General features: G+C 39.5%; 3 protein-coding genes and 1 non-coding gene across 4 annotated transcripts; 2 read left to right on the forward strand and 2 right to left on the reverse strand.

Moving 5' to 3' along the window:
* On the forward strand, positions 1–6,289 carry mpc2b (mitochondrial pyruvate carrier 2b). The gene is made up of 5 exons (XM_042425966.1): positions 1–400; positions 2,781–2,821; positions 2,999–3,083; positions 3,434–3,545; positions 5,188–6,289. The coding sequence occupies exons 1-5, from the start codon at positions 307–309 to the stop codon at positions 5,234–5,236; spliced, it is 381 nt and encodes a 126-aa protein (XP_042281900.1). The 5' UTR covers positions 1–306; the 3' UTR covers positions 5,237–6,289.
* Positions 6,290–7,643: 1,354 nt separating this feature from the next.
* rpl24 (ribosomal protein L24) lies at positions 7,644–12,431 on the reverse strand. The gene is made up of 6 exons (XM_042425965.1): positions 12,332–12,431; positions 12,130–12,205; positions 10,989–11,099; positions 9,129–9,265; positions 8,058–8,121; positions 7,644–7,774 (listed from the first exon to the last, which is right to left on the reverse strand). The coding sequence occupies exons 1-6, from the start codon at positions 12,334–12,336 to the stop codon at positions 7,694–7,696; spliced, it is 474 nt and encodes a 157-aa protein (XP_042281899.1). The 5' UTR covers positions 12,337–12,431; the 3' UTR covers positions 7,644–7,693.
* LOC121907856 lies at positions 9,770–9,950 on the reverse strand. The gene has a single exon (XR_006099096.1). It is a non-coding gene; the product is annotated as a small nucleolar RNA SNORA23 (small nucleolar RNA).
* Positions 12,432–12,571: 140 nt separating the features above from the next.
* cep97 (centrosomal protein 97) lies at positions 12,572–18,606 on the forward strand. Its single transcript, XM_042425964.1, has 11 exons — positions 12,572–13,052; positions 14,295–14,437; positions 14,587–14,745; positions 14,891–14,992; positions 15,120–15,233; positions 15,365–15,531; positions 15,630–15,794; positions 15,958–16,136; positions 16,347–17,001; positions 17,120–17,195; positions 17,394–18,606. Exons 1-11 carry the CDS (start codon positions 13,016–13,018, stop codon positions 17,913–17,915), a joined length of 2,319 nt encoding a protein of 772 aa, XP_042281898.1. The 5' UTR covers positions 12,572–13,015; the 3' UTR covers positions 17,916–18,606.
* The last annotated feature ends 195 nt before the right edge of the window (positions 18,607–18,801 follow it).

Consider the following 18,801-nt stretch of genomic DNA (forward strand, 5'->3'; position numbering starts at 1 on the left):
TCTCAGGTTAGGTTGCACGGCACAGAAAGTCACCTCGTCGTGTCGGTCAGGGAGAAGCTACTGACGGCTAGCAACTACCTGGAGCTCAGAGCTGCAGGAGAAGGTCAACAGCAGGACGGCAGCATCCTCTCCCGTTCTTCAGCCAACCGGACATTTATGTATCTGACAACATTTCACATCGAAAAAAGGATTTTAAAACTCTATTACCTCTTTTTAAGAAAGACACCTAGCTAGCTAACCTTTTAGCGAGCTAGCTTCAAGTTCCGACTTCCAACTGTCCTCATTTCCAATTCATCATCTACAATCATGGCTGCACTGAGAGCCTCCTATCACAGGATTTTGGACAGGATCGAGCATATGCTGCCCGCCAAACTCAGACCTCTGTACAACCACCCGGCAGGTAATGCAGAGATCATCACCCAGCCTCTTGATTAGCAGGCTGGAGCTTTGTTTGTGATGTGGTGGGTGCACTTTACTTATCTAGATTGCACCCTGTGGAGAATAAAACAGCAGCTCTTATCTTGTGTTGTAAATAAATTAATGTATGACAGTCATTGTTTGGCTCTGGGAGACCCAAATCTGCAGGATAACAACAGCTAAGCAGCCCAGCATGCAAAAGTGTGTAAATGTCTGCAGTAAAACCAAGAATTTCTTTACAGATCTCCTCCGGACAGGTATTAAGTCATAAAAATACCTGCTTGAATAATGTGTGTCTGATATGGTTTTTCTACAAAAAAAAAAATCGTTTATCTTATTAAAATTCTTAAAAATACATCTATTCCTTCCCCTCATTAAAAATCCAGATTACAAATATGAAAATAGTTTTGATTTCTTAAGTTTTTCTGCTGGAAGCCTCAGGACTGGAGGCTTTGAGTTTCCACATTGCACTTGTGTAGGTTGAATATTGGGCCAGAATTGGCTTCCAAATGTGTTGTGATATCACAAATCCTGCTCATTAGGCCGCCCTTAAAAATCAGATTTTTAAATGAGCACAGCAAAACTTTTCATTTTAAGCAGGTGAATGTGAAAACAGTCTTCTAGTGTCAAACTCTGCACAGTGAAACTCAAACATCTAACTGTATGAACAAGAGGAAGAGTGGAGGGGACCTTTAAGTTTGTTGTGGTGTTCTGGGTTTGAGAGAAGTTCAGAGATATCACCATAAAAAAAAAATCATCTGAAGTTTAGCCACAGCTTAACCAACGGGACTGTCATGTTTTTGTCATTTTATTAACTTTGATTAAATAAAATACAAAAACCCATAAAATAGACAGTGACTGTGTTGCAGGGAGAAGACGTAGTTTTAGTTGTGGTCACATGTACAGTTTGATGCAGAGAATCATATTTGAGTCTTGACTGTGTCCTGATCACAATAATGAGAAACAGTCACATTCTAATCTCATACTATGTTCATGGTACTTTTTATTCCTCCTGAGCTGCAGCTAATTATTATTTTTATTGATTCAACTGTTTATTTATGTATTTGATTCATTGTTTCATTGATTAGTTTTGTCCATCAACTAATCGATTAATAGACTGAACTGTTTCGACTCGAATCCCAATTTACAGCCTTTCTAACGTGTCCAAAGATACTGTGAAACCTTTTATGAATGTTATAATGTTCAGTTTTTCACTCTTTTAAAAGAGGTGTTGATTCAATGTCATGGCCTCTCTGTTTGCCTTTTCATTCACCCCATTTACATCGATGATTGTGGACCAAATCTGCAAAAGCTTTCTGTATAAAACAATACAGTCCAACAGCACCATAAACTACAGCTTCTAAACTGACCATAAAGTTGAATCGACACCTCAGTAACACTGTGTCAATAAAAAGTGAACATTATAACCTTCATGAAGGTAGGATTAGTTGCATTAGACTGCTTTATTTTAGTGAACAGTGTAGCTCGCACAGGCATTCAGCCCTCATTGACACTGATATTAACTAGAGGTTACTGAGATTAAGGAGTCACTGGCGTCACTGGTAAAACTCTGTGTTTTGTCTGTGCAAGGGTATCTGAGCTCTGCCTGTCAAGGACAACTTTCTGAGCAGGTATGAAGGGGCGGTGACAAAAGCCAACTCCCTCAATGATGATTTGCAGTGACAGACGTCCTACTTTTTGTTCAGCCTTCAGCATTGGTGGATAATGAGACTCCAAACCAGCAGATGTTAATGTTCCCTCACATTTTCCTCCTCTGTGCTGCATGTAATTAAGATTATGTGAGTCTCCTCCCAGTGACTCAGACACGCTGGAGTGTCCAAATACCTTTTACACAGATACTCAGGCTTTACTGTCTGGAGTTAAGTCTAATCTTTTCACACACTGTAAGAAGCCTTGTGTCTCAGTGAGGAAACCTCACTGGTAGACCTGGTTGAACATATCTGCCAAATTTCACTTCTTTTATGTCGGATTGGGCGTGTTTATTGGTGTAGGAAGAGTTTTATCTGTTTAACTTGCATATTTTACATGTGATTTGACCTGCATTTGATATCAGTATTGGGTAAATATTGACCAGCAGATTTTATGATGCCTCCCACTTTTCTTTACTGTGATGTCATATAAACAACACAGAGCTAATTAAGCTTATTTGAGTTTGTATTTTCAGTGTGTTTGAGTTAAGTTTCATCTTTATACCTGTTAGAAAATCCCAGCTGGTGGATGAGTAACATCAGAGAGAAAACCTTGAAAAAACCTTGAAAAACTGTGAAATTAACAAATGATGTAATATCACTTGTTAAAGCTGCCAAATTTGATGTTTTCATTTTCTTATGTTTTTATTTTAGGTCCAAAAACAGTTTTCTTCTGGGCCCCGATGTTCAAATGGGTGAGTGTGTTTACATTCAGTCTAACCTGTTTAACTTGTATAAGCAAAGACACGAAGGACTCAACCAGTCAGCAGCGTGTTTTTAGTGTTTGTTTGTTTACATACAATAAATACTTCGGTTAATTTACACCAGACGATGTGATGGATCTGAAAGATAATGTGTTCTCTTAACTGCAGGGTCTGGTTGTAGCTGGATTAGCTGATATGACCCGACCAGCAGATAAACTCAGTACCTCCCAGTCTGCAGTACTGACAGCAACAGGTGAGATTTTAACGGTTTAATGTCTCAATTTAATTTAGAAAAAGAGATGGTGTGATCCATGGAAATATAACTGGCTGATTTGATGCATTTTATCATTAAAATCCATGTGGGGAACTTCTGACATCCTGGTCTACATGTTTGGAATATGAAGTGTTAGTTGTTTGGATTTCTTTAAGTTCATTTAAACACAGATTTTACCAATCTGTGCCAAAGGTTGATTGATGCTTTTGCAATATGTTCCTTCAAACAGATCTTATCTGTTACTCTTACCAAAACATAGACTCTGTTCTCATGTTGGTTTACCAATCGTGTGCATGACCTTCACTCTCACTGTGTTCCGTCTCCGCCAGGCCTGATCTGGTCCAGATATTCTTTGGTCATAATCCCGAAGAACTGGAACCTGTTTGCTGTCAACTTCTTTGTGGGCAGCGCAGGAGCCTCCCAGCTCTACAGGATTTGGAGGTCTGTGTGTTGATGGTGAATTAAAGTGAAAAGTGCGCTCGCTGTTCTCTGACAATCAGCTGACCCACTTATCTGTTAGAAGAACTTTGATGATCTAATGTAACAAGTAACGCAAAGATAAGCGCACGGTAGCTTTCTGTGAAATATATATATATTCATGGTTAATGTTTAGCTAAGTGCGTTGCAGCTGATGCAGTGAGTTGCAGTAAATGTATAACATATTCTTCATGTGTACTTTGTTTTCTAATGTCAACCGTCGACTTGACTCCATCGGGGAAGTGCATTGACATTGACTTAAAGAGTCAATAGACCAGGGCAACCGATGATTATTTTCATTCTCGATTAATCATTTTGTCTATAAAATGTCAGAAACTGGTGAAAAATGCTCGTTTTAATTTCTATAATGTCTTTAAATGTCTTGTTTTGTCCGATCAACAGTCCGAATCCTCACATTTGAGAAGCTGCAACCAGCAAATGTTTGGAGTTTTTGCTTAACAAAAATATTAAAACGATTATTTGGTTATCAAAATGGTTGCTGATTAATTTTCTGTTGATCAATTAATTGACTAATCGTTGCAGCTATAAGTGAAATCAGGGAAAACAGCATCACACAGGTGACAGATAAACTAGCTCTGATTGAATTAATGAATGAACACGACGCCTGGCACAATTAGTTTGTAGAGGAAGCTGCCTTTCACCTCGAGGTCTTTGGCTCAGACTTGTGATGAATTAGTTTGGGATCTGGCATCGTTGGCTTCTGGGGCATTAACAGAATTTGTCTAGATGTCTCGTGTTAGGGGTGGGTGGATCAATAAGTAAAGAGAAATCTTGTTTTGATTAAAAAATGATCCATCTTAAGTTGGATCAGGTTCTGGCTCATGAACACTCTCCTCAGTGCACAAACTCTGCTTCTGTGCTGCTTGTGTGCAGGAATCACTTGTTAGTTCACACAAGCATTTGTCACTAAAACTCACTTTGTGTTTTAAACGTGTGATTATGTGATTAACAGAAAATAATAAGAACAAATGCCCGATTAAATAAAGATGAAATAAAATCAATATTTTATATCGACAAGGGCGCAGGTTTGGTTTCAGAGGTCAACGATGGATAAGATGGATTTATTACACAGAACTATGGCTACAACTAACTACTATTATTATTATTATTATTGTTGTTGTTGTTGTTATAAAAATATTTTTTCAATCAATAGATTCATTGTGTTTCTATAAATAGTTGGCAATTAATTTTCTGTCAATCAATTAATTGTTACAGCTCTACAGAGAACACTTTGATTGATGTTTTATACTTGCATGTTTTTTAGCAGGTGATTAAGTGTAAATAACAAATGTAGATTAAATGGGTTTTTTTTACATGCAGAGGAGGTGCAAGTATTGTGTTCAGCCATGAGTTGAGCCTGTAGTTTCCCTCTCAGGCTGTAAATTTCCACTAATGACGAAGAGCGACCTATATGTAGCCTGACAGGCAAAACCCGGGGCAACAAAAGCCTGAAAAGCTGGCAATGCTTGCTGATGTTGCACAATAATATCTGGAGGCAACAGAGATGATTGAATCAACATGTTCTTCAGATCTTTTATCTGGGCTGTCGGTAAATCATGTGATATCATGTGTTCTTCCTCAACAGCTTCAAGCAGGAACAGAAGGCTCTGGAGAAAGAAGCTGCAGAGTCCTGAGTGCTTTGCTGTTGCCAACACTCGTCTGCAGCGGACTCAAAGGGAGACTCCACACCGGGCAGCGACCTGCCCCTTCTCATCATCTCCACATCCCATATCGTCTCCATAACAACCATGCCATAACCATTATTCAACCACTTTTAGCCTGTTTTCCCTGTTGGAAATATGCACTTTTCCTTAAGTTTAAAATTTCCTCAGGGTGTTAAAAAAATGGACGTTTTTTTAACTGTAGTCAACACACACTCAAGAAGAGTCATCAACGCACAAGTATATTCTTTCAACAAGTTGTATGATTGTACATTCTCGCCACTCGTTGGGAAGTTTTGCTTTTTTTTTTTTCCATCATTGTTGTTCAGGTGTAGCAGGCATTACCTCATGCAATAATTTCCCAAATATGTAACTCTTGGATATGTGTTGAACGTGGTTTAAGGAATGTTTCCAAATCAAATTTAGAAGGATTTCATCACATTAATATTTGCATTACTTTATTTATAATTTGGTTACAGTCACAGCATCTGTACCAGAGTGATTATTAAATCATTATTGACGACCGTATAATGATTCCTTCCATTTTAATGGCTTTAATTCTTTTAATTTATGTGATAACAAATTGTAATTTATAAATTGCTTCACTGATTAAAATCTTCTTTTCTAGTTAAAACTGTATAGAAAGATGCTGTTATTCTCTGATTCTTTATCAGAAACACTTTAACCAATGGCACGTTTAACCTGTGCAGCTTTTTATTAATTGTTACTCAAGAGTCAATTAGCAAACACTGGTACTGAACCGCTTTCGGCTCTTTATAATCAAAACCTTGCTGTCAAATGCCTCTTTGCTCTTAGAAAGGTGTTTTATACTTTTTCTTGTAATGGTTCTTTCACTGTAGTTTCTCATTTTAATCACACAAATATTTTAGCAATAATTGGTGTCATCACTTTTAAATATCATTTGATCTGCTGACTGTTTGAACAAAGGGCACTTTGAAGGTTGATCGATAAGGCTCTGTGGAAATGTAATGGCTATGTAATGTGAATAAATCCTGTTCAACACCAGCAGCTGATTGAAAGTATGGATGGTAAATGCAGTAGATGTACAGTCGCAGTGACCGAACCTGCACATCAGATACACAATAGTCGATTAAATGAATGAAGATCATCGTGCTTTGTACTCTGAAAACAGTTGGTGGAAAAAATAACTCAGGTGATTTCATGAGTCTTGAGACATCACGTTGTGGACAGGAAGCCTGTGTTAACTATTGAGTTGCAATATGGAAATAAGATCCAGTATTTCTCAAGTTTCACCCACACAGGACTAAAATTAAGATATTTTGTTCTACAATGCCTCAATTTTCTGTCTCTCAAAATTCCTCCAACTTTATCAAAGTGCAACACCAAATCAACTGAATGACCGTTTCAATCAATTGATCCACTTCTATTGTAAAGATTTTCTGCTTTTCTCTGTGGAGCATTGATAACCTGCAGAGTTCATCTGTCACACTAAACAGATACACTAGTTTAAGGAAATTACTTTTTTTTTTTCCAGCTTCAATTTTCTAGACTTCTAATTAAGAAAATCGCCATATTCATGGATCATGATTAACAGTTGCAACCTAAAAAGATTTATTACTTCTGGTGCCTGAGTGTTTCTAAGATAGTCGTGAATAATTGATGCAGGAGACTGGAGCTGTTTTCAGTCTCATGTCTTTGTACCAACTCAGTTACTTATTGTGAAATGTTTTGGAAGAGCTTTATTTATATGCTTTGGCTGCATAATAGATGTGAGTCACTGTTTCCAGTATGAACATAGAAACTATTTTTAAGAGGTCTTTGCAAGTGAGCTGCATTGGTCTGTAGACCTCGACGAGCTGGAACTTTAACTCCCTCTCCTGCTTCCACTCGACACTACAGAACAAATCAGTTTCCATCTTTTGAAGATGTTTTTAACCAAAATGAGAAGTCTGAACAGACACTGTTGGCTCTGACGTGTTCATATTGAAGTTACCAGACACACTACGTTACTCAGACTGTAGTTACTCTGCAGTGGATTGTGACATCATTGTATTCGGAAGTCTGTCCTGCTGTTTCATACATACAATGCAAAGTTTTAGTTATCAAATTGTCAAACTGCATCATCGGTGTGGATTCAGCCAATTGCTGGTTTCGTCCACACATTGATTAATCTGCCTCTGAACTCTGTTACCAACTGAAGTGCTGTTTGTAGACTCGCCAAGTATTGAGCCAGTGTTTACAAACCAGTGTACAATATTGAACAACTCTTTCTAGTAAAAATCAATTTTAATTTAATTTGTGTCAAATGCAGGTGGACACATTGAAAGAAATATGTTGGGACAACTTCAATAAAGTTGCCTATAGCATTGCCTTGTTTTTAAATAACCAATCACACCAATGATGGTTTACCACAAAATTTTATTCACAACCAGAAACGGTAAGTCAGGCTTAGCGTTTTCCACCGACGCGAGGTGCGCTGATCTTCATGGGCTTGGCGATCTTGGGTTTCTGTGCAGTCTTGGTGGAGGCCTGCAGAGGAACAAAGACGTCAAACACACAGTTAAATATAATCACAGCATACAAGTTACTTCATAATCCAGAGAATACAGAGGAGCAGTTCACACACAATTTATTCTGTGATCATGTTCAAAAAACAAACAAAAAAAAGCTTATTTTGCCAGATAGCTTTAAGAGTTCGAGTAACAATACTATTCATAAATGTGTTTATAGTAAAGCAGCCAGATGTAATACTGACGAATGATGAACTAAAACTAAGCAAAACAAAACATCACTTCTGCACAGCAGATCTTACCTTTGCACTTGGGGCAGCGGGTTTCTTGGCTGCCTGCTTTGCCTTCTTGGCCTCCTTGGCAGCTCTGACAGAATCAAGAGAAAAGAATATATAAATCAGCCAAACTGATAAATTACAACATGTAGGCATGGACACTGGGTACCTATATCATGTTTTACAGTGTGCTTTTATATCAATATATATTGTGATATAGTCCCATTTTTCAGGAAAAATACAAACAATTGAGAAATTTTATGGATAAAGTTTTGGTTAGAGTTTTTTTGCTAATCCAGCAAACACATATTAGATTTTTAACACTGCCCACAGTGCCTTAATGCACCAAGTATTTTAAAGGATTAGCTACTTTGGTAAAAACAGCATTTCAAAGTGACAGTTAACACATTTATATCGAATCATGACGTATCATCATATCACTCAACCCCACAACAAGTTATGTCAACGGTTCAAAACGAAGCCCAAAGTAGCTTTTTTATTGAAGTGAACAGATTCCTGGACCACACTGCATTCACTTATTAAACCTTTTCCAACAAAGTGTGTCCAATTTAAACGACAACAATAGTTTAGTAAATATGAAGCTATAGATATTAGCCAAGACTATGAATTAAAACCCAGGATGTACAATCAGTAATTGAATATTCCATTAACCTCGTTAGATTGGGTACATCTGCATACAGTGGCCCCCCCCGCATTAAAAAGGCTGGACAAGATGAAAGATGGAGTTGTGGGAAAGTCCTTTCACTACATCTTTCATTATTTCGTCAGACTTTTCTGGTTGATTCCAAATAATTTGTTAAATTTGTTGTTTTCCAGAGTAAAATCTTGTAGTGAAAACAGATGATGAGACTGACGCTGGCGTTGCACAGTAAGTGGTGGTCTTCTGCCTCTGAAATAGCCACCTAAAACTAGACTCAAATTTTGATTCCACAACTGCAAGTCTACAAAGTCTCTTCTGCTAGATTTACAGACCCGCAACTGTTCATTAACTTGACTTCAGAGCAACAATGAACATATTATTCTGGGGAGAAAAAAAGGTTTCACTATCGGGAGATAAATAAGCAGTTTGTGTTTTACCTGATGGCCTGCTCCCTCTGGGCCTTGCGGACCTCAGGCTTCTGGTTCCTCTTGGCCATGATCTCAGCCAGGGAGGCCCCAGTGATGGCCCTCTGGAACTTCACTGCGCGACGGGTACGCTTCTTTGTCACCTCTTCCTGTTAAAGCATGTGATGAAGGAACCAAAGTTCATTTGTAGCCCAATATTACAAATATGCTCTAAAAGGCAACATTTCCAACAAAGGGGGAAAACTCCCTAAAAATATATAAAAAGGTATCAACAAGTTGATGGTGGCTTAGGTCATGTTTGATTCGGTGGTTTGGTTCAAGACACCAGAAAGCAGTTGAGTTTCTAACTGAGATGAAGGCAAAGAAGGAAAACACAGAAAACAGGTAAATAGCCACTAAACAGGTGCCACAAACACAAACTATGGCACATAATGGTGTCTACCCTCAATCTAACCAAACTACAATGACCCTGAAATTATAGTGGTCCCAAATATCAAATCACAATTGTTAGTATTCATTTTAAACCTGCTTAAAATCTTGGATCGGCAAACATATTTTTTACTGAATTATGTCTTTCAGTGTCACTAAAATTCTGGTATTTGCCATGTGTGACTGGAATCGACATTAAACAGTTACAGGTGATAAATGTGACGGCATGTAGGAGAGTTTGGAGGCTGACCGATGGTGAGAAGTCAATAAAGACGTCAAGGGCCAGTACTATGATCTCCACTTTGTCTATGGCTGCAGGTGTGGAGTGAGCACTGCTGCACAGCCTGCAAAACACAGTCCGGCAACAGCACATAACATGGACTGACACCATGCACACCATCCACCCACAGCCAAACTAATACGTGTCAATGACGTTGGCTTAATGTAGTAACAGTCTGAATTTTGGTAAAGAGGCACAAATACATCTATTCCCTATGTTTTCCCACCATGATGGCCGACAGCAGTGCTTTTACATATTTGTGCAAGTCTTACTAGAAATGGAAGAAACTGAGAAACCAGACATGTTTTTCCAATTTGACAGCTGTAATAAGAAACATACCGAAAGAAAAGACGACCAGATTAAAAAAAAAAATCTGTCAGTCAAATATCAGCACTAGAAAATAATCTTTGGGCCAACAAATACTTTTAAAGCTGACATTGGCTGCTGTATTAGTATCTGACAGTAAGTAAATATAGTGTGTGTATAAGTATATTTACACAGACAATTGAGGATGACAAATGTTGCTGGTGGCTGGTTGTATCAGTGTGATATTTATGTCAATTTCATAAGTAACTTGACAAAATGCCAAAATTAAACTTGTCAGGTGTCTGTACTCAGCCAAAGATCATTTGTGAGGGAAGAAACTCCACTCTGCAACATTACTGTACAATCTTAGAGTGAAATGAGCATTTTTGTAGAGTGATAAGTCTTCTCTCTAAAAAAGGAGCATAACGCAATTCTTGGAGTTTCCATTCATATCATAAATAATTCAAGTTTATAAAGTTGGTTTTGAACCTCCAGTATGTCAAATACATAGTTTGTGAAAAATAAGGGGTGTTAAATTTAGGCTACACCTGTTAAAATAATGACTCAGATACATATTTAATCAACACTGCATCTCTTCTGCTGATATGTATCATTTATTTTGTCTGCATATGGAGCACATTTGGCACAAAACAAATTTTTGGGATGATTTAAGGTCTAGATCATCTTAGTGTCAGGTAGCTTCTGTATGCACTGGGCAGCTGTGCCTTAAAGCTGATAAGACTATCAGATTGGCAGATAATTGTAGTTAAAGAACTTGAATCTGGGCTGGAAACACTTGTTATAGAGACATCATGTTACTTTAAAACACAGACATACAAATACAGCCCGTTACTTACAGACTGGCCCTTCTTGTGCTTGCGTCTGTACAGCACAGTCCAGTTGATCTGTCTGGGGTTCCTCTTGGCCAGGAAGGCAGACTCACATTTGGCGTTCAAAAACTGGAACACCTGATGAAGACAAGAAACTCAACTAAATGACTTGTGATACAGTTAGGCTGTGTTTGCAATCACACTTGTTTACAGGGTCACAATTCCTTAAATAATAAAGATTCAAGAGTTTACTGGTGACACAATTTTCTGAATGGACGGGTTCACAATTTTCAAGTATGTCTTAAAACAGTCAGGTACCCAAATGAACATTGAAATAGGTTTTTCTTGCCAAACTCATTCCTCCTGTTCATACTGACCATTAGAGGATCCCTTCATAATGCATTTACAATGTAAGTGATAAGGGACAAAATCCACAAGCCTCTTTCTGTGCAAGAATGTATAGAAGTTTATCTAAAGCTAATAAGAGGCCTCAATCGTCCAAATAAGTCGAATCAAGTAGATATCTTCCAATGTTAGTCTTTTTAGTGCCCAAGTCCCTTTTTTGTTACTCAACAGGGAAACACAAAGAGGGAATTTGATGCTATAAAGACTGTAAATGTGGCAGATATCCACTTAATATGACTAACTCTGACTGCTGAAGCCTTATATAAGCTTCAGGTCAACTTTAAAATGCATTTTTGACATCATCACATCCAGTAACAGCCAGTATGTACAGGAGGAATGATTACAGCAAGAAAAACCTCTCTCAGTGTCCATTTGGCCACCTGTCTGTTGACACTTGAAAAAATGTGAACCTATTCCTTTAATCTGCTTTTCAAGTGAATTATATTTCTGCCTGCTCTTCTACCACAAAGCAGCTATCAGCTAACAAGTTAGGTATCGTGTTAATTCAGTAATACTGTGATATTTGACAAATAAAATGTGATCTTGTTTAGCTTGTTACGCTAACAGCTAACATCGGCAGTTACATAGGATTCAACGAGAGCCGGTTAAGGCCTACTCCAGGCTCTGCTACTTATGTTACAAACACCAACATTGGACACACATTTGATACACAAAGTGATGACAGTAAACTGTATAACACACAGTATCAACAGACAGAGCCAGGAGGAGCCGGGTTGAACCGGGGAAGGAGGGAAACGGTTACCTTTCCGTCTATCCTGGCGTATCGGCGGCCATGGCCGGGGTAAATTTTATACCCGCTGAAACTGCACAACTCGACCCTGAAAACGACAAATATAAAGCATCACTGAAAGAAAATAGTGCAACTTTACTCTTAATGGCGATTGCATTGTCAGATTGTGTATTTAAATGTTGAGATGGCATTTGATAATATTCCGTAAACTCACTTCATGATGGCTACGAGAGGGCACAAAACCGGAAAGAACGATGACGGAAGCGGAAACTGAATAGGTAGACTACAAATCGATACTTATAACCGAATAAACAGTGAGTTTTTGTCAGTTGAAGTTTAATTAATAGTCTAAAGGTAATATACATATATAAATATATTTTTTAATTTTAAACAAAAAAAAACATTTTAATCAAATTAATACTTTTGCCAATCATCACGGGGTGACGTCACAGTCTGACGGTTGCCTAGCAAGCGTATCAGCACTCAACAAGCGTACAAGCAATACTTCCCTGCCTCATAATTCGCTAATAAAGTGGTGAATCACGCAAATAATATTACGAAAAACTAGATGACACATCTTCTAGGTCGTTTCGTGTAGCTCACATATTACAATATAACTTCTTTCCCGTTGATATATCCTGGCTGGCGGGTTTCGGCAACATTTAGCGCGCTGCCGCTGCCACAGACGATGAGTTTGAATTGTAGTCTTTTCAAACCACAGATACGCCACTTCGCAATGAGGGAGACAGCCGCTATGAACTACACTTCCCAAAATCCCCAGTTGTCTGTTTGAACCATTCGATCCTTGGCAAGCGACAGACGCTTTTTTGCATTCACAGTCCAGTCTGCAAGCTAATAGAGTTGCTGGCTAACGTAAGGTGTCGTCTAAGGCGGCAGGATGGGTGTATCAGATTTAAGCTTTGATACAAATGCAGGTGAGTGTCCCGCTGTATGTTTAGGTCAGACAAACAGCGACGATTCACGCAGGTTTAACTGTCTCCGTTGCAAGTATGTTTATTTCTAGGTCAGCTAACGTTAGCTAACGTCTAACATCAAGTGTGTCAGAGGGTGCAGATCAAAACTAGACCTTCAGTTTGCCATATTTGAATATTAAACCATTTCATTTGTGTTTATGTTCTGCGCCTTGTCTTGGTAGATTGCAAGAAGTGGACCGTAGCTAAATACATAGCTTATGTGGCATTGTATTTATTCTTCTGTGTCTTTGTTAATCTTCATTTGGTAGTCAGCTTTCCTGATTTTGGATTGCCATGATGCCAGCAATACCAGTCATCCATGAACATTTAAACCATTTGGTAAAACCAATGCACAAAGCCAGCAAAAGACATTTGTTTAAAATAACTGTTATCTCTTAAGTTTAGTTACATGTCCAGATGTGAGTAATTCTCTCTACCACTCTTTTCTTGAAGTATTTAGCACCGCATAAAGTTGGGGTACTTGCAAGAGAGAGGTTATAAAAATAATTGTCAAAATTAGTGCATCAGAGGCTGAAATATCCTGACTTTTCATCCTTAGAATGAGTCAGAAACGCTGACTCCTACAATTCCCATAATGCAGCCTAACTGCATCTTTCATCAGACCTTCCCTGCCCTTTTAAATCCCCTCATCTTTCAAACTCAATACCAGTCCCAGTTTATAGCAAAGGTTTTCTGTCAAATATGTGAATCCTCAAACCTAACTCAAGATAACCCTGATGACGGTAAACTGTTAGGTGTAAAATGTGTGCGGTGCCCACATTAGTAGCCTGCTCCCAGCTTACTGAAGGTGTCCACTGTATATGTGCGTAGCTGCTTCATGAGATGATCTAATACATATGAAAACAACGTAGTCTTGTGCACATCCACAAGACCTCAGTGGGGTAGGTGCTGGATACAAAAAACAATTAAACTAGATACAAGAAGTACCTGCACACTGAACCAGAGCTCCCTTTTCTTTATTTGCTTGCAACGTTTCGACCAACCACAGGTCTTCCTGATTTTGCCTGAGGAGAACCTGTAGTTGGTCGAAACGTCACAAGCAAATAAAGAAAAGGGAGCTCTGATTCAGTGTGGGGGTACTTCTTGTATCTAGTCTGATATGTAGCCATGGTGATTAGCAAAATGACAGTTGTGGTGGTTTTCCAGTCTGTTCAATATCCATCTTCATCTCTATCCTTCTAGGACCTGTGGTGGATCTTTCCGCCCGGGGTATGCAAAAGCTGGATCCCAGTTTCATCTGCTCTGAGGACACCCACACTCTCATCCTGGACCGTAACCACATCATGAAACTGGACCACCTAGAAAGGAGCCCAAGCCTCCATCAGGTTAGTTAAGCGTCTAAACTTAAGGCTGTCTTGCTTGTGTTTTTATTACCTTTATTCTTGGACTTACAGCATAGTGACAAGTGATTAAATACTATGAACAATTTATTCATTTGATGTCTCGTCATAAGTCTTTGTCTTTCCCTCATCAGCTATCTGTAGCCAGTAACCGTCTGGTGAGAATGATGGGCGTGTCTCGACTAACAGAGTTGAGTGTCCTCAATCTTCCCAATAACAGTATCGGCTACATCGAGGGGCTAAGAGATCTGCCACACCTCAAATGGCTTAACTTGTCTGGAAACAATATTAAGGTAAGGAAAGGAGCTGTTCTCCCACACTTTACTTATATTTCATTTCTGTCTTTTATGTACAAACATGTCAATGTATAGTTAAAACCATTAGTTTCATCCCATGTTTTATATTAAATGTTTAACGAACTGTAAACGTTTTACACAGGTCATTGAGCAGCTCAACAACTGTGTTTCCCTTCAACACCTGGATCTCTCTGACAATAACATATCTAGTATCGGTGATCTGACTAAACTTGTGGCATTAAAGGTGAGTGCTGGAGTTTCTCAGGTCAAAAGTGGCCCTAAACAAATTAATATAATCTTTAACAATGTAATATTATAGTGGCGGTTTTCTCGTATGTGTGTCTTTGATTAATTTGCTGTCAATTTTGCAGACTCTTTTACTTCACGGAAACAGCATTACAACACTTCGTACTGTTCCTGCCCACCTACCTGCACATCTATCCATTCTCTCCCTGGCAGAAAATGAGATAAGAGATCTCAATGAAGTAATTATTTTTCTTTAATTGATACAGCAGCTCTGATCTCAATTTCAGTTATATAGAGGCTTATTTTCATTGACTGATTTTTTTTTTTTTCCTACCTGCATCCCTTGCTTTTACTTCTGAATACTCCATAGGTGTCATATCTCTCACCTCTCCATGAACTGGAGCAGCTGTCCATTATGAGCAACCCTTGTGTTATGGCAACTCCCTCACTGCCAGGATTTGATTATCGACCATATATAATGAGTTGGTGTCTGAGCCTAAAGGTCCTGGATGGCTACGTAGTGTCTCAGAAAGAAGGGTAGGTACATTTCTGTGCTGTTGCAATTTGCCATTTAGATAAGATAAATACACAATATCCAAATACTCAAATACCTTATTTCTCGTTGTTAATTGCAGCCTCAAAGCAGAGTGGCTGTACAGTCAGGGCAAAGGTCGTTCGTATCGACCAGGGCAGCACGTACAACTGGTTCAGTACCTCGCCACTGTTTGTCCTCTGACCTCATCACCGGCTCTGGAGACAGCAGAAGATGCCAAACTGGAGAAGATCTTGAATAAGCAGAGGTATAAATCAAAACTTACAGACAAGTCTCAAAGCACACTACAACACTGCTCCAAAACCTGAAGCAAAAAAAAAAAAACTTGATACCAAGACACAAATGCCTATTAATGGAAAAAATATTTACTTGAATGACCTCATGTTTGTACTGACATTTCTGACTCTCAGGTTTCACCAGAGGCAGTTGTTAGAGGAGACCCGCGGAGGCTGTGCCAGCCCTCCTCGCCCAACTCAACTAGATGTCGAGAAGCACAGTCCTTCACATACAGTCCCACAGGGGGGAGCCAGAGAGGTGAAGAAAATGATTGCAGCATCACCAGCTGCTGTTCCATCAGCCTGCGAAACAGGTAACATAGCTGCTTTATCACTTTGTGGGGCAGTTTTCTTGACTCAGGATTAAACTTTAAGCTTTTTAGTGGATTTTGCAATTCTCGTTTTAGTAAAGTAATCTGCCTCATAAAACCATTGAGTAATAGTTTTTCTTCACTGGCATTTGTGATACAGTGTTATTTCATCATAACTTTGTGTCTCTGTTTGGTATTTCCACTTTTGTACAGAGCCAGTCGTGCAGTTTAACACCTGGGTGAGCTGTGACTTGTCCCATCCATCAATGCCAGTAGTACGCAGCCCAAGACTCGGAGAGGAGCACATCTATTTGGAGGATGTGCAGACTGATGAGGATAAACTCAACAGCAGCATGCTTTCCTCAGAGTCCACCTTTCTCCCCTTCACATCTGACCTGGAGCCACAGCAGACTCACTCTGACAGCGAGGACGAGACAGCGACATTTGAACTTGACTCCCTGGCCCCTAAGCAGCCGGCGCAGCCCAAAAAGCACAGCACCAACAAGACACATCATTCGCCTCCAGCGGATAAGCAGAAAAAGGGGACTCTGGAGGAAGAAGTAGTTTCTGGTGCAGCCACACCAGCTGGCTCACTGGTGGTCAGAGTTAACACGCCACAAAATGATGCAGAAACATCTTCTGATTTTGGTAAAGCAGAAATGAAAGAAGCCCCCAAACAGAAGGAAGCTGTTAGTTGTGCTACTAAATCAAGTTCGGTGGAAGCAGACAGTGCAGCTGTTAAAATACAGTCATGGTGGAGGGGACAGTACACTCGCTGTTGTCACCCAACAGCCAGAGAGGTCCGCAGTGAAATCCGCCTACGCAGGATGCAAGAACACATCCTCTTCCTCTCTGAAAAGCTTGACAGGTAATTGACTAACCAGTAGCATTTAAAAAAAATCTGTTTTAGTTTGTTGTAGGTGAATTTTTGACATTAATTGCAAAGACTCAAAGTACTAAAAGGTGCAAATGGGATTTGTTTGCAGAGTGCAGAAGCAATATGAGGAGGAGAGGTTACAGAGGCTGGTTCAGGAGGAGGCTGTGAAGTTTCTATGGAAACAGGTCAGCAAAGTTTGTTTTTTTTTTATCATGCACACATTCACCATTTTAATTCACCATATTAGTCAAGATTTGTGTGGTAAGATGTTGGTCTCCTTTAAAAACAAAAAGGGCTTCCTGTAGATCATAACCCTCTAACTTTCTACATGATTCATGTGGCTACCTCATTAGTTTGACACTTTTTCTGTGCGTCCCATCTAGCTCCAGTCGATGCAGCAGTGGAAGCAGTCTGTAGAGCAGCAGCTGGCTAGCGTTTCTCAGGCTGTTACCCCAGCTCAGATCCCAGCTCCTGGACTCTGTGAGGCGGCTCCACCTGTTGCATCCAGCACCACGAACCCAGCCAGCACAGACGTCTCCTTCCCAGACTCCGGCTTCCAGTCGACAAGTGAGCAGCAGGCAGCACAGGAGGATAGCTTCCTGAGCAGCGGGACAGCAGACTCTCTGAAGACGGTGCGAGCGCTGAGCCCCGTTCGTAGCGGCTTTGCTGGAGGGGTCGATGGTGTGGACAGCGCAGACTGCAGCCTGCTGGAGCAGTACCTCTCCTCTGTCCAGCAGAGGGAGGAGGAAGCTGAGGAGGTGATCAGTGATAGAACAGAAACACCACAACCCTCCTCACCAGTCTCCCCTGGCAAAGCAGCACAACCCAGCTCCCCGCTACAGATGACAGCAGACAACCAGTCAGAGGTGCAAAGAATGGAGGAAACCACTGCTGGCCCTCACTGAGAAACTGCATATAAAAAACACCTGTACAGAACTACTGAGTGTGTGTAAATTGGCACTGACTTTAGGAATAAGATGCTTTGCTCCTTCTTGGGCATGTCTGAAAAATGCACTTACCTTGATTAGTCACCCAGATCTCAAATAACACTGCACTTACTTTCTTTTGTTTATCAAGTCTGTGGGTAGTTAGCTGAGCCCAGGACAGGCTTGAAAAACGATAGCTTACTGTGAATGTAACTCATGTTTTTGTTTTTTTTATATTTCACCTCTTGGATCTGTTGGTTTATTTAATGGACAAGTCATCGCTGTGTAAAGACAATGATTGTGATGTAGCTTCAGAAGGTGTGAGTAACTTGGAAGCAGTTATTTTATGATAACATACAGTTAGTAGGTTGCTACCTCTATTGATGAAAAGACCAGGCATGGTGTAACAACCTGTTCTCTTTATTGATATCCGCTACATCAAATACTTGTGATAAACTGCAATAAATCTGACTTGTAGTTGCTGTGATAAATGTAGTGAACTTGTAACAACAGACTATACTATACAAGCATACTGCTGTGACATACAGTTTTAATTGGCTGAACTGTTTTTTATCAACTTTAGGTCACATCACCCGATGACTAACAGAAAAAATGTTGTAGCACCTTTATCTTAAGTAAAATGTAAATAAATCTGCAATTATTATTTTAACATTTTTATTTGATTTCACATTGTATTGAAATATTGTAAGAGCTAAGCACTTACTTCCCTGATCAAGTTGTCGATGAATCTGTCAGTGTATAAAATGTCAAAATTAACAAGTTTGTTCCATTAGAGCCAGAGCCCAGTGATGTCTTAATTATGCTGACGTTTATATGATAAGAATGAATCAACGCCTTGCATTTC

Source organism: Thunnus maccoyii, chromosome 11 (assembly GCF_910596095.1).
Source record: "Thunnus maccoyii chromosome 11, fThuMac1.1, whole genome shotgun sequence".
Classification (NCBI taxonomy): domain Eukaryota; kingdom Metazoa; phylum Chordata; class Actinopteri; order Scombriformes; family Scombridae; genus Thunnus; species Thunnus maccoyii.

What these genes read in the sequence shown, in the direction of transcription:
- mpc2b (XM_042425966.1), top strand. Translation starts at nt 307, where the DNA reads ATGGCTGCACTGAGAGCCTCCTATCACAGGATTTTGGACAGGATCGAG. An exon ending in TCTGTACAACCACCCGGCAG is followed by an intron (nt 401 to 2,780) that starts GTAATGCAGAGA and finishes TTTTTATTTTAG; the next exon opens with GTCCAAAAACAGTTTTCTTC. An exon ending in GGGCCCCGATGTTCAAATGG is followed by an intron (nt 2,822 to 2,998) that starts GTGAGTGTGTTT and finishes TCTTAACTGCAG; the next exon opens with GGTCTGGTTGTAGCTGGATT.
- cep97 (XM_042425964.1), top strand. Translation starts at nt 13,016, where the DNA reads ATGGGTGTATCAGATTTAAGCTTTGATACAAATGCAG. An exon ending in TGTCTGGAAACAATATTAAG is followed by an intron (nt 14,746 to 14,890) that starts GTAAGGAAAGGA and finishes CGTTTTACACAG; the next exon opens with GTCATTGAGCAGCTCAACAA. An exon ending in AAGATCTTGAATAAGCAGAG is followed by an intron (nt 15,795 to 15,957) that starts GTATAAATCAAA and finishes TCTGACTCTCAG; the next exon opens with GTTTCACCAGAGGCAGTTGT.
- rpl24 (XM_042425965.1), bottom strand. An exon ending in AGCACAAGAAGGGCCAGTCT is followed by an intron (nt 9,266 to 10,988) that starts GTAAGTAACGGG and finishes ATGCTTTAACAG; the next exon opens with GAAGAGGTGACAAAGAAGCG. An exon ending in CAGAGGGAGCAGGCCATCAG is followed by an intron (nt 8,122 to 9,128) that starts GTAAAACACAAA and finishes TGATTCTGTCAG; the next exon opens with AGCTGCCAAGGAGGCCAAGA.